Genomic DNA, 15,325 nt, shown 5'->3' with positions numbered 1-15,325 from the left:
AATGGTATTATGTCTAAAAATACACATACCTTAATTTTAAAACATATTATTGCTATAATATGTTAACAATCGTTGAGTCTTCAGGGAGTCATAATCTTTTGCTGGTGGAGGATCTTGCCTCAATGTTGAAGGCTACTGACTGATCAAGATAGTGGTTGGTGAAGGTTGGGGTGGCTCCGGAAATGTCTTATAAAAAAACAACGAAATTTGCTGCATAAATTCACTCTTCTATGAAAAAGTTCTGTGTAGCAGGGGATACAGTTTGATAGCATTTTACTCACAGTTGAACTTCCAAAGTTGTAGTCAATCCTCTCAAATACAGCTGCTCCTTTGTCAAAGTTTAGGTAATATTCTGAATCCTTCCTTGTCATTTCAACCATGTTCACAGCATCCATCTCAAGAAGCTACTTTTTTTGCTCATCCAGAAGTAACATATTCTCATCCACTCAAGTTTTGTCATGGGATTGAAGCAATTCAGTCACATCTGAAGGCTCCATTTCTGATTCTAGTTCTTACTATTTCTACCATTCTGCTGTCCACTGAAGTCTTTTTTTTTTTTTGAGACAGAGTCTCACTCTGTTGCCCAGGCTAGAGTGAGTGCCGTGGCGTCAGCCTAGCTCACAGCAACCTCAAACTCCTGGGCTCAAGCGATCCTCCTGTCTCAGCCTCCCGAGTAGCTGGGACTACAGGCATGCACCACCATGCCCGGCTAATTTTTTCTATATATATTTTTAGCTGTCCATATAATTTCTTTCTATTTTTAGAGGTGGGGTCTCACTCTTGCTCAGGCTGGTCTCGAACTCCTGAGCTCAAACGATCCGCCCACCTTGGCCTCCCAGAGAGCTAGGATTACAGGCGTGAGCCACCGCGCCCGGCCTCCACTGAAGTCTTAAACCTCTCAAAGTGATCCATGAGACTTGAGATCAACATCTTCCAAACTCCTTTTAATATTTATATTTTTACCTCCTCTCATGAATCATAAATGTTCTTAATGACATCGAGAAGGGTGAATCCTTTCCAGAAGGTTTTCCATTTACATTACTAAAATGCATCAGAGAAATCACTATCTATGGCAGCTATAGCCTTATGAAATATATGTCTCATATAAGAAGACTCAAAAGTCAAAATTAATCCTAGATTCATAGGCAGCAGAATAGATATTGTGTTATTAGGCATGAAAACAACATTAATCTCCTTGTACATCTCCAATAGAGCTCTTGAATGACTAGGTACATGGTCAGTGAGCAGTAATGTTTTGAAAGAAATCTCTTTTTCTGATCAGTAGATCTCAACAGTGGGCTTAAAATATTCAGTAAACCATGCTATAAACAAATGTGCTGTCATCCAGGATTTAGCATACTTATTAAGGGCATTAAGGACATTTGGAATGGTAAATGAGCACTGGCTGTATTTTAAGGTTACCAGCTGCATTCGCCCCAACAAGAGAGTCAGTCTGTCCTTTGAAGTTTTGAAGCCAGGCATTGACTTCTCCTTTCTAGCTATGAAAGTCCTAGAAGGCTGTTTCATCTACATTGAAAATCTATTTTTTAATGTAGCCACTTTTATCATAGTTAGGTCTTCTGGATAACTTGCTTCTACATCAGCACTTGCTGCTTTATCTTGCACTTTTATGTTATGGAGACAACTTCTTTCCTTAAACCTCACGAAGCAAACTCTGCTGGCCTCAAACATTTCTTTTGCAGCTTCCTCGCTTCTCTCAGCCTTCATAGAATTAAATTAGGGCCAAGCTCTGGATTAGGCTTTGGCTTAAGGTAATGCTGTGGCTACTTTGATCTTATATCCAGACCACTAAAACTTTCTACACATCGGCAATAGGCATTTCTGTTTTCTTATCATTCATGTATTCATTGGAGTAGTACTTTTAATTTCCTTGTAGAACTTTTCCTTTGCATTCACAACTGGTACGTTTGGTGCAAGAGATCTAGCTTTTGCCCAATCTTGGCTTTCAACATGCCTTCCTTACAAGCTTAATCATTTCTAGCTTTTGATTTAAAGTGAGAGATGAGACATGTGACTCTTCCTTTCACTAGAAAGCTTAGAGGCCTTTGTAAGGTTATTAACTGGTTTAATTTCAATATTGTTGTGTCTCAGGGAATCAGAAGGCCTTAGGAGAGTGAGAGAGAAAGAGGAGCAATAGTCAAGACATGGAATCAACTGAAGTGTCCATTAATGGATGAATGGATAAAGAAACTGTGGAATATATATGCAATGGAATACTATCCAGCCATAAAAAAGAAGGAAATTCTATTCTTTGCCATAAAGTGAATCAACGTGGAGGACATTAAGTGAAATAAGCCAGGCACAGAAAGACAAATTCCACATTATCTCATTCATACATGGAATCTAAAAAAAGTTGATCTCAGAGAAATATAGAATAGAATAGAGGTTACCAGAGGCTATGGTGGTTGGGTAGTGGGGGTTGGGGAAATGTTGGTCAAAGGACACAAAATCATAGTTAGACAGGAGAGATAAGTTCAGGAGATCTTTTGCACAGCCTGATGACTATGGTTATTGGCATATATTATATTCATATCTGGGTTTGGTGGTGCACGCCTGTAGTCCCAGCTACTGAGGAGAGTTAGACCAAATGATCTCATGAGCCCAGGAGTTGGAGGCCAGCCTGGACATTAGAGCAAGACCTCGTCTCTTAAAAAATATATACACACACACGCACACACACATACACACACAGAGAGAGAAAGAGACAGAGACAGAAACAGAGACTATTCTTAAAAAATGCTAAGAGTATGGATGTGAAGTGTTCTCACCACAAAAATGATGACTAAGTGATGTGATGTTAATTAGCTAGATTTAGCCATTCACAGTGTATATATATAATTGAAAATATTATGTTGTACACAATAAACATATACAATTTTATCTGTCAATTTAACACAAATAAATAAGAATTCAAACACACACAAACAAAATGTAATTTTTTATTTTAGGAAGATAATCTAGATTTTTTTAAGTTTATTTTTTTAATTTTATATCAATAGATTTAGGTGGTACAAATGGTTTTTTGTCACATGGATGAATTGTATAGTGGCAAAGCCTGGGCTTTTAGTGTGCTGGTCACTCTAATAGTGTACATTGTACTCAATAATTAATTTTTCATTTCTCACCCCCACCCTCCTTTTTTCTGAATCTTCAATGTCCATTATACCATTCTGTATGACCAGGAATACTCATAGCTAGCTCCTGCTTATAAGTGAGACTATGCAGTATTTGTTTTTGCATTCCTGAGGTACTTCACTTAGTATAATGGACTCCAGTTCCATCCAAGTTGCTGCAAAAGACATTATTTCATTCTTTTTATGGTTGAATAATATTCCATGTGGGCTTACATATATCCACTCAGCAGTTGATGGGCACTTGGAGTGATTCCATATCTTTGCAATTGTGAATGGTGCTGCAATAAACATACAATCGCAGCTGTCTTTTTGATATAATGACACCTTTCCTTTGAGTAGAAACCCAGTAGTGGGATTGCTGGATAAGATGGTAGATTTAATTTTAGTTCTTTGAGGAATCTCCATACTGTTTTCCTCAGAGGTTGTACTAATTTACATTCCCCAAAAGAGTGTATAAGCATTCCCTTTTCACCACATACATGCCAACATCTATTGTTTTTTGCCTTTTGTTAATGGCCATTCTGATAGGGGTAAAGGGGCATCTCATTGTGGTTTTAATTTGCATTTCCCTCATGATTAGCGATGTTGAGCATTTTTTCATATGTATTGGCCATTTCTATATTTTCTTTTGAAAAATACCTGTTCATAGCTTTTGCTTACTTTTGCATAAAGTTATTTGTTTTTTCTTGCTGATTTGTTTGAGTTCCTTGCAGACTCTGGATATAAGTCCTTTGTCAGATGTACAGTTTGCAAATATTATAATTTATTCTAACATTACTATTCTGAAAACTTAACTTTCTTTTTTTTTTTTTTTTTTTGAGACAGAGTCTTGCTTTGTTGCCCAGGCTAGAGTGAGTGCCGTGGCATCAGCCTAGCTCACAGCAACCTCAAACTCCTGGGCTTAAGCGATCCTACTGCCTCAGCCTCCCAAGTAGCTGGGACTACAGGCATACGCCACCATGCCCAGCTAATTTTTTCTATATATATTTTAGTTGGCCAGATAATTTCTTTCTATTTTTAGTAGACACGGGGTCTCGCTCTTGCTCAGGCTGGTCTCGAACTCCTGACCTTGAGCGATCCACCCGCTTCGGCCTCCCAGAGTGCTAGGATTACAGGCATGAGCCACCGCGCCAGGCCTGAAAACTTAACATTTTAATTCAGAAAATAATTGTTGTTATATGTGAATAAGTATTTAAGAAATGCTTTCAATGTTCTAAGTGCATACTTCAAATTTCGAATATTCCATGACACGCTTTTGATTGATTTACTCTTATTGAAAATTATTTTTTGTCCTATTTGATATTGTGCTGGAGAGTCTCTGTTTGTCCCTCTACGTACCCTCCTTGCCCTACCCTGGGCTCCACTGTTGAGCAGAAGAACCATCCAGATTCTCACCCATATTTGATTTAGATGGTAAGACTTTGGACTTTTGAGCTTATGATATTTAGCTGAGATTTTGAATTTCATCCACTGCACTCACATCAATTGTGTACCCTTGTCCTCTTGCTGTGGGTGAGTTCAGTTGGTGGAAGGCACTGGCTGGTGGCAGGGCAGGAGGAAAGTGAGATCAGGGTATTTGTTCCTTCTTCTCTTCCCCTGCATGACTCAAGGGCTGGCAGTGGCTGTGCTCCTCTGCCGAGGATCATAGCACTTGGCCCGTAGGAGACCCCTTGCACACAGCTACAACTCTCCCCAAGTGCCCTTTTCCCCTTCAAGCCTTGGGCAGTGGAACTGCATCCCCCTGTCATGAGACTCTGGTATCTCCCGTCATTTACGTGTTCTCTTAACCTTGCCCACACCTCCATAAATAGACTCTTTAATAAACTCTTTTATCATCCCTTTCAGTGTGCTGTCTCCTGCCAGACCCTCACTAGAACAGCTATTGTATTCTGACAGCATCAGCCTAACACACTGAATAATTTTCTCCCATAAATAAAATTATTCCAGGTTTTCAAAACATTTCTAGTTTCAAACAATTACAACTGGCTATGAGGGTTCTTTTTTCCTTCTTTCATAACAACAAAAATGAAAGGTGATAGCATGGGACGATTTTGTTCCTTTCAGACATTTCTGCTAAACTGGCTCTTATCACTGAATGATTTGGGTTCCAAAATACCTGTCATCACCATCAATGATGCACTCAGGGAAAGCAAGGCTACAGCCAAATAGCATGATGTGTTGATAGCAACTGAGGCGGTGGAGGTATGTGAAGAACTTGAGGAACTTCTCCATGTCCATGTTTTTGACAATCGAGAAGAGTGGGGCTGGTGTGGCGTGGTAGGGCAACATCTGACATTGGATGTGGGTGATGTTCATGCAGGCACCTGGGAAGTGAAGACAATTATATTTAGGAATGGACACATCAGAAGTATATATTTGCAAACTCATTTAATATGACAGGTTGATGTGTTCATAAGCTACATTATATTCTGTAAGAATGATTATAGACATACAATCATATACATATATGTATACACATAAGTATGTATGTGTGTGGGGGGGTATAATAATGAAATCAAACTACTAATATTTACAGAGGGAGAGAGTTTGTGTCCTGGGCAAATGTGTGGAAAAATACACACTCTCACACATAGCCAGGGGGCATATAAGTTGGCAACTGCCTTTTTGGATCACAGGTGAGCAGGGCAACATACGTCAATTTTGTTTTTACATGTGCGTATTCTCTGGCACTGTAATGTCATTTCTAGAAATTTATCATAACGATATAATCATGGTTGTGAATATGGATTTATCTACTGGGATCTTCACCTCTGCACAGGTTACAATTTTTAAAAGATAGAAATCACGGCCGGGCGCGGTGGCTCACGCCTGTAATCCTAGCACTCTGGGAGGCCGAGGCGGGTGGATCGCTCAAGGTCAGGAGTTCGAGACCAGCCTGAGCAATGAGCGAGACCTCGTCTCTACTAAAAATAGAAAGAAATTATCTGGCCAACTAAAATATATATAGAAAAAAAAATTAGCCGGGCATGGTGGCGCATGCCTGTAGTCCCAGCTACTCGGGAGGCTGAGGCAGTAGGATCGCTTAAGCCCAGGCGTTTGAGGTTGCTGTGAGCTAGGCTGATGCCATGGCACTCACTCTAGCCTGGGCAACAAAGCGACACTCTGTCTCAAAAAAAAAAAAAAAAGATAGAAATCACGTAAACAGTCAACAAAGGGAATTGGTTTAAAATATTACAGAACAAACAACAGGATACTTAGCTCAGGTATATGAAAGATGCTTTAGAACTGCAGTCCCCAAGCCCTGGCTGTGGACTGGTACTGGTGGTCTGTGGCCTGTTAGGAACCAGGCCTCACAGCAGGAGGTGAATAGCAGGCCAGCAAATGAAGCTTCATCTGCATTTACAGCTGCTCCCTATCACTCACATCACCTTCTGATCCCCACTTCCTCTCAGACCATTTGTGGCATTAGATTCTCATAGGAGCATGAACCCTACTGCAAACTGCGCATGCGAGGGATCTAGGTTGTGCTTCCCTTATGAGAATCTAATGCCTGATGATCGGGGTGGAGCTGAGGAAGTGATGCTAGCACTGGGGAGTGGCTGCAAATACAGATTATCATTAGCAGAGAGGCTTGACTGCACAGAGTGGATTAATAAAATGTGATATGTGTATACCATGGAGTACTACTCAGCCATTAAAAAAAAAAAAAAACGGTGAACTATTTCTTGTATTATCCTGGATGGAGCTGGAGCCCATTCTTCTAAGTGAAGTATCACAAGAATGGAAAAACAAACACCACATGTCCTCACCATTAAATTGGTGCTAATTCATCAAGACTCATGTACACATATGAAAGTAACTCTCATCACGGACTGGGCAGGTGGGAGGGGAGCAGAGGGGATGGGTAAATTCACACCTAACGGGTGTGGTGCACACTGTCTGGGAGATGGCAAGCTCATAGCTTTGACTAGGGTGGTGCAAAGGCAATTTATGTGACCAAAGCATATGTAACCCCATAATATTCTGAAATAAAAAAAAAGAACTAACAACTGAATTCAGTAAAGTAACAGGATAGAAAATCAATACACAAAAATCAGTTTTTTTCTATACAATGCTAACAAACTACTCAAAAAGAAAATAAAATAATCCCATTTACAATAGCTACAAAAAATTCTTAAATACTTAGGAATAAATTTAACCAAGAAGGTGAAAGATCTCTACACTGGAAACTATAAAACACTGATGAAAGAAATTGAAAAAAACACAAATACATGGAAAAATATCCTGCGTTGATAGATTGGAAGAATTAATCTCATTAAAGATCCATACTGTCGACAGTGACCTACTGCCCACAGTGACAGGAATTCAATGCAATCTCCGTCACAATTCCAAAGGCATTTTTCATAGGAAAAGAAAAAACAATTCTAGAATTCATATAGAGCCACAAAAAATCCCAAATAGACAAAGTAATTTTGAGCAACAAGAACAAAACTGAAGGCATCACACTACTTAATTTCAAAATATACTATAAAGCTATGGTAACCAAAACAGCATCATATTGGCATAAAAGCAGACATATAGACCAATGAAAAAGAGCCCAGAAATAAATCCACACATTTATGGTCAATTGATTTTCAACAAACATGCCAAATATACACAATGTGGAAAGGACAGTCTCTTCAATAAATGGTATTGGGGAAACTGTATATCAACATTCAAAAAAATGAAATCAAACTCTTACTTCACACCATACACAAAATTAACTCAAAATGATTAAAAACTTAAACATGAAACCTGAAACTGTAAAACTACTAGAAGAAGACACAGGGAAAAGCTCCATGACGTTGGTTGGGCAATGATTTTTTTTAATATGACCCAAAAGCAAAGGCAACAAAAGCAAAAATAGAACTGAGATTACATCAGACTAAAGCTTCTGCACAGTAAAGGAAACAGGCAACAGAGTGAAGAGACAATCTATGGAATGGGAGAAAATGTTTATAAACCATATAGCTAATAGCATTAATATCCAAAATACACAAGGAAATCAAACAACCCAATAGCGAGAAAACAATAACCCAATTTAAAAATGAGAAAAGGACCTGAATGGGCATTTCTCAAAAGAAGACATACAAATGGACAATAGGTATACATAAAACATTAAACATCACTAGTCATAAGAGAAATGCAAATTAAAACCACAATGAGCTACCACCTCACACCTGTTAGAAAGGCTATTATCAAAAAAATAAAAAACAAGTATTGGTGAGGATGTGGAGAAAGGGAATCCTTGCACACTGTTGGTGAGAATGTTAGTACAGCCATCAGGGAAAACAATAGGGAAGTTCCTCAAAAAAATAAAAACAGAACTACTATATGATCTAGTAATTCCCACTACCAGATATATATCAAAAAATAAAATAAAATCAGTATGTCAAAGAGATATCTGCACTGCCAGGGTCATTGCAACTTTATTCAAAATATCCAAGATAATCAACAAAAGTGTCCCACCACAGTTGAATGGATGAAGGATATGTGGTATATACTCATGATGGAATGCTATTCAGTCTTTAAAAAGAAAGAAATTCTGTCATTTATGACAACCTGGATAAACCTGAAAGACATTATGTTACATGAAATAAGCCAGGCACAGAAGGACAAAGACCACGTGATCTCACTTGTATGTGGACTCTACAAGAGTTGAACTTGTAGAAACAGAAAGTAGAACGGTGGTTATTGGGGTAGGGGGATGGAGGCAAGGATTGGTGAAAGGATACAAAATTTTAGTTCAAGTTAGTTTAGTTTAGTAGGAATAATTTCAAGAATCTCTTGTGCCATGCAGCCATTATAGTTAATAACAGTATCATGTATACTTTGAAAATTTCTAGGAGTGTAGATTTTAAGTGTTCTCACCATGAATAATAAATATTTGCAATTAAAAAATAGAAAAAAGAGTCCAAGTAATATAACAACATTTTTTCATATTTCGTGTAAATGAAGGCAGCACTTTGCATTGGAAGAAAAAAATGGGTTTTGAGTTCTCACCGAGGGACCGATTAGATTGGAAATGCTTACTGTCTATTCCCGGCTGTACCAGCAAGTCCATTTAGGTCAGGACTACATCAGCAGAGTGAAATAATGAAGGTCATTCTCTATTCTAGATAATTCACATGAAAAGAAACATTTTGCCAAAATGATTTCTGGGACAAACCAATTTGAAAGGATATCATGTACTCAGGAAGAGCGGGTAAGAGGGTTATAGTAAGATAAGAGGAAACATAAAGCTGAAGACACAGCCTGTCTATGGAGATTCAAGCTTCTTAACTAACTTTGGAAACTCTGAATTCAAAAATGGTAACTATTTTACTTCTCATAACAGAAAATCAGTAGGACACATATTTTTAGTGAGTGAACTGTGAACATTTGTAAAATGTCTTTACAGATACAGTCAAGACATAGGAAAGTCAATGTCTTGCTAATTTATGTAAAAAAATATACATACCTTGCGCATACCTTGTATAAATTATCAAAATTAAGCAAAAGCTAGCTACTTTGCCAGGATAAGCATGAAGTTTGGAATTTCTTTTCTACATAATTACATATATTCTAGAGTTAACTTTTTAAATACAACCCCAAGTCTCTTGGTGCAATCTTTTGCCAAACTTCAAGCCTTCATATCCTACACACACACACACACACTCACTCACACACAAGTGAGGTCCTATATAGAGAGAGGTCATTCTATCTTATTCATATACACACACCAATACGACTTGATTCTAAGATGTTTAAATGGTAGCTAAAGGCCCATGACCTGATGCAACACATTCGTTCCAACAAACACTGTGACAATGCTCTGACACAGTGAGGGATCAGTACTTCGTTGTAAATCAAATTATTCCCATTCCATAGAACTGAGATGTAACATTTCAGCTGTAACACATTTACCTGTAAGTCATTTTTCATTAATTTTAAAAGAACTACATATTGTCCCCATATAATTATCCAACCTAGAATTACAAATGATTGAAGAAGAAGAAGAAGAATTCAAATTTATATAGTGCTTTTAAGTTTGTAAAACATCTTTCCCATATGTAGTATGGTGATTTCACAGCCTGATTCAAATCCTGACTTTACTATTCTACATTTACGTGGCATTTGGCAAATTATTGAACTTCTCTGTTTGTCAGTTTCCTCATCTGTAAAATAGAGATAATAATATCTGTGCAATAGGGTTATTGTAAGGATTAAATAACATTTATGCAAAGCCTAGCACATAGAATGAGATACAGACGTTTTTGTTATTATTATTAACTCATTTGTGACTCACAAAAACCCTGTGAATTACACCAGAGAGATACTGTGTCCATGTTACGTAGGTAGAAAAGTTAAGGCAGAGACATTAGGCTTTCATTCTACATTGTTCCTCTGGATTTCATAATGTATCCATTTGTACAGGGAATAATCACTCATTCATATGCCATCAAAATTCAAAGTTTGATTAATTACTTTGGCTTACTCAGAAAATAAAACAATGCTGGGAGCTGTAATTTTAAAGAACACTCAGTAACTATTTAAACAGATTAGTCAGTCATTAAGAAAATGCTTATTAAGTCCCTGTTTATAATATAAAGGCACTGTGCTTAGTGCTACAGATTTTTTAAAGAATTTTATATTAGACCCTATTTTACTTATTTAGCCAAAATTTACTTTACTACATATGAAAATTATTTGATTTTCATGCCAACAGTGGAAATGTGGCATGAAAATGTGGAACCCCTTGTTCAAAAATAAATTCTATAATTATGAGAGTACAAGAAGTTACTTGGGGAAACAACATGTTCATTGGTCTGTAAGGGCAACATGTAAGGGCTATTGTAAATCACTACCACACTCTTGCTAAGTTTTAAACTTCACCCCTCATGAAAGCAAATGAGTTTTCAGTGGAAATTTCCAGCCCTGGGAACCTCATTGGGAATCTCATTTTAAGATTAGTAATGGTCAAGGTTTGAGAACTGGAGGAATGAATGCTAAGATCACAAGGCAGACCTGCATACTAAAGTCTGGATTATATAAGCTACGTATTAGGATTCTTAATATATTTGTAAAATGCTCATTTAGATAACCCTATCCAATTCAGAATTCTGGAAACTTAAAATCTGTAATAAGTCAGAATCAAGTGGAGCTGATGTTTGCCTTTTTGCTCTCATATCTGCAAAGGAAGATTTTACAGGGAATGAGATAGTAAGAAAAGGCATATTCTACATATTCAAAAGTAAATATTTAAAATGAATTTCTGGTCCTTTTTTAAGTACATATAACACATACTATTTCTCTCTTTTTAATAAATACACCTTTTATCTTGTAATATGAGATTAGCCAATAAAAGAGAGTAAAACATGAGCAACCACTTTACCAAAAGGGGGAATAATTCTTGTTGGTTTATCCTCAGCATCAATTCCCCTCATCCTCAACTGAAAAGCAGCCATGAAGTTTGGAAGGCATTTTCCCTCCCTACCTCCAGCTCCAGGTAAGTCCTGACCGGCCAGTAACAACCAGCTCATGGCATCAACTGGCACTGGGATTAGTTCATGGGTAGGTAAGAGACTGAAGTTGGTCCAATCACTGTAACATCCAGGAACAGGACAGACTACATAATTTGGGGGACCCAGTGCAAGATGAATATGTGGATCCCCTATTCAAAAATTATTGTTTTTAATATTTTATTTATAGTATTTATATCTATTTATATTATTATTAATAAATTTGAGACAGCAATAGCAGAACATTAAACAAAGTGTGGAATCCTAAGGGCAGGATTGAGCATGCTTATGAAGCTGGCAAATGATTAGGCTCCAATGAGCCTCTGTAACTCTCCACATAGGGATATTTGAGCAGCAGTCTCCGGATTGCTCTAAAATATTGGGTAAGAACTAGAGGTGACCCATTTAAGGCAGTTGGTGTCTCCAATTCTGCCTTTTCATATGACTTTAAGATGTCAGAGGCAAATCTCTAGCTTTGTCTATCCTTTCAAACATTACATAAAAGTAGTGCTTCTTCCTGGGAAATCAGACGTATCCACACACTGCATTCCAACTCCAACTTGGAGAGTCACGCATTCCTCCAGGGAAACTGCCCAAACTCAGGTCCCCTCAGGAGCCCCTGTCCTGCCCGTGTAAGCAATCACTCTTCTCCCAAGCCAGGACAGAAAACGCTGTCTCATGCCAGTGTTCCAGCTGCTGTCCTGAAATGTTTACTGCTTCATATTTGCTTCTAAATTATAAGACTATTATTGCTCTCGGTCTGATTGCTGTTGGTCCTTAGCAAGGCCAATCCACCGTAAGTCAGTCAGTTTCAGTCTTTGATACATAGAGGTTTTTTAAGAAAATATTAATGGCTACACTCCTTCTCTACTTAAAGACACATTAAGAATTTGTCTAGTATTAACTGAAGACATATGTTGGGCATTAAGAAAAGTGTTTCTTCTTTCTCAAGAAGATATTAACAGAAAACTTTGGCTTACTTTTCTCCAACTTGTTACCAACTATTGTAGATAATGTCAACTCTCTGGTCAGATGACAAAAAAAAAAAAAAAATAGGACTTTGTGTGGAAACGTAGCCTTGAACAATGTAAACTCTAAACCTCTTTATTCTCCGCCTTTTTCCAGAGAGACTGGAGATGATGAATCTGGTGCCCAAGAGATGTTATGGAAGGAACTGAAACAGAGGGAGGCTTCGGGGATAAGAAAGCCAAACAAGAGAACCACGGGAAACTTAAACACAAGAGTAAGTGTATAGAGTTGGAATAGCAAAGAAGCAGATTAAATAATTAATGAGACTGGCCAGATTGAAATGAAGATTGCATCACAGGCATGGTAGCCTAGAGAGGCAGAGATCCGAAGAGCACAGTGGAAGCACGAAACACCCAACGTAGAAAACCCAATAGGGGCGGGAATGTCAAATTAAATCTGTTTCTAAGGATATTTTAATTTTCCTCATGATTGCAAAATTTTAGAACATGAATTTTAATAATGATGAATTAAATATTTAATATAGGGTTTAACACATTGCTATAAAGCCTTTGCTTTTTTCATGTGATTTCTCAAAACTATGAAGTAGGGAATTTTATTTAAAGACAAGTGAATATCTAAATAATTCCTCTGTGCAGACTATGTATGCAGCATAGCCTAATTCTCAGTTAGGAGAACAAGTTTGAACTCTCCTATAAGAGGCAGTAGGGGGAACAAATGCTTTAAGAAAGAGCCTGAGAAAACTGAATATTCAATAACATTTTGAGGAGCTGGGAGAGGGCACAGGGGTATTCATTGTACTATTCTTTCTGCTTTTGTGTGTGATTGAAAATTTCTATGTAAGATATTTTTTTTAAATCCTAAAATGTTGTTGACTAAATAACCTAAAACTGCACCTATTATAAACACTTTATAAAATAAAACAAACTTCTCGTACATAAGTAGCTGAACTTTCCATAAAGAAAAGGAAGCCGGGTGCAGTGGCTCATGCCTGTCATCCCAGCACTTTGGGAGGCTGAAGTGGGAGGACTGCTTGGGCCCAGGAGTTTGAGACCAGCCTGGGCAACCTAGGGAGATCACATCTCCACAAAAAGAAAAACAAAACAAAAAAATAAATAAATAAAAAAGAGAGAGAGAGAGAAGAGGAAAGGAAATCTTAGGGTTCCGGGAGTGCAGCAGGGAACTATAAACAAGAATAGTGAGTACATGAGCTGACATCACAGGAATGAAAATTATGTAGGTGGACACCCATGAGCTGATATTGCAATGGCCCTATCTTGGAGGAATTTATCAGTCTTGATAAAGAGAAGAGGCCCTGGATCCACAGGAAGTACAGAGGAACCAATGCTTCCATATAAAGCAAGGACCAAATTAGCACACGCATATCACGAGGAAGCTTATCTGCCTCTGCCTAGACTCTGGTTTGAAACAAAAAGCTTTCTCTGGACCCTTGTTACTAAAGCCCTCCTGCTCCCAAAGATGTGAGCTTTGAATTTATGCTATGTGTGTGATCCAGGAACCCCCCAGACAAAAATTAGCATAAAAATTGGCCCTGCAACAGTAATACCTGGGGGTGCCTGGTCAAATCAAATGTCAAATTTCCTTCCAGTGACATAACCTGAATCCAAGGAAGTCTATAATCCAACATCATAAAATGAACAGGAAACCAAATTGAACTTCTAGAAATGAAAAATATATATCAACACTGGAATTAAAGATTTAGTGAATGGGATAAAATAGCAGATTAGACACTGCTGAGAAGAGAATTAGACATTTAAAAGCCAAATCTAAAAAACATAAATCAGAATTCAGCACACAGATTTACAGAGGATGGATGGGAATGTCTAACCTATCAGTAGAGTTCCAGAAAGAAAGAGTGGATAAAACATTTCTAGAAGTTCAATTTGGTTTTTTAAAGATCTTCCTGTTCTTTATTTATAGTATTTTCTTTTTAAATGGCTTTAATTACTACATATTTGTTTTTAGTTGTTTCAACTATACTTGTTTAGTAGACTCTATCAGATTATTCAATTATGTAAGGTTCTTAGACATCTAACCCTGCTGTGGTTTGTGACTGATGACTCATTATTCTTGCTCCTGGTGGATTGTTTTCCTGTTCATTTTGAGACTCGGCCTCAAAAAAAAAAAAAAAAAAAAAAGAATGAAAAGAATTGAAATGGATCATGTTTTTCTTTCTGAAACTCTCTTATAGAATTTGTCACTTTATTTCTCAAACTATAAACAACATGTTTATGTTTCAAGGCAGTTACTAGACAATTGGCTACTTGGGGACAGGGTTTCTTCTCACCCATCACTATGACCCACCTAGCTAAACTTCAGGGTGGCACCCAATAAGTAGCTGCTGATGAATAAATGGTGCCTCACAGAATATTAACCCAGATGCTGTAATGTTGCAATGTTTCATAAAACTTAGAAGAGTGCATAGGCATCAGAACGGGTTTACACAGCTTGACATAATTACGGACAAGCACCATACTGGACATCGTACTGACGCAAACACCACATGTGAGTATTAGGTTGATGAGGCCGAACGGCAAAATAGAAGAATAAAATACATTAACACTGAAACACAAAGAATGGTTTGCATCAAATGTGAACAGATGTAAAGTTTTTGGTTTGGAAAACATATTACCCTACTCATTTCAACTGTAAGTAAATGAA

At 37.6% G+C, this 15,325-nt stretch overlaps 1 protein-coding gene across 4 annotated transcripts in view; it reads right to left on the bottom strand.

Annotated features, from left to right (window-relative positions):
* The window catches only part of CORIN (corin, serine peptidase), a 198,119-nt gene that overhangs the window by 132,299 nt on the left and 50,495 nt on the right, over positions 1 to 15,325 (bottom strand). For all 4 annotated transcript variants that reach the window (XR_011231390.1, XR_011231388.1, XR_011231389.1 and 1 more), the window contains exon 4: positions 5,272 to 5,479. Coding sequence is in view for 1 of the 4 variants with exons in the window: in XM_069457572.1 (XP_069313673.1) it covers positions 5,272 to 5,479 (208 nt within the window). In the remaining 3 variants the exon portion in view is untranslated. The remainder of the gene's footprint in view (positions 1 to 5,271; positions 5,480 to 15,325) is intronic.

This window comes from Eulemur rufifrons, chromosome 24 (genome assembly GCF_041146395.1).
Source record: "Eulemur rufifrons isolate Redbay chromosome 24, OSU_ERuf_1, whole genome shotgun sequence".
Lineage (NCBI taxonomy): Eukaryota > Metazoa > Chordata > Mammalia > Primates > Lemuridae > Eulemur > Eulemur rufifrons.
The sequence above is the reverse complement of the archived record's forward strand: the minus strand, read 5'-3'. Positions and strand labels throughout refer to the sequence as shown.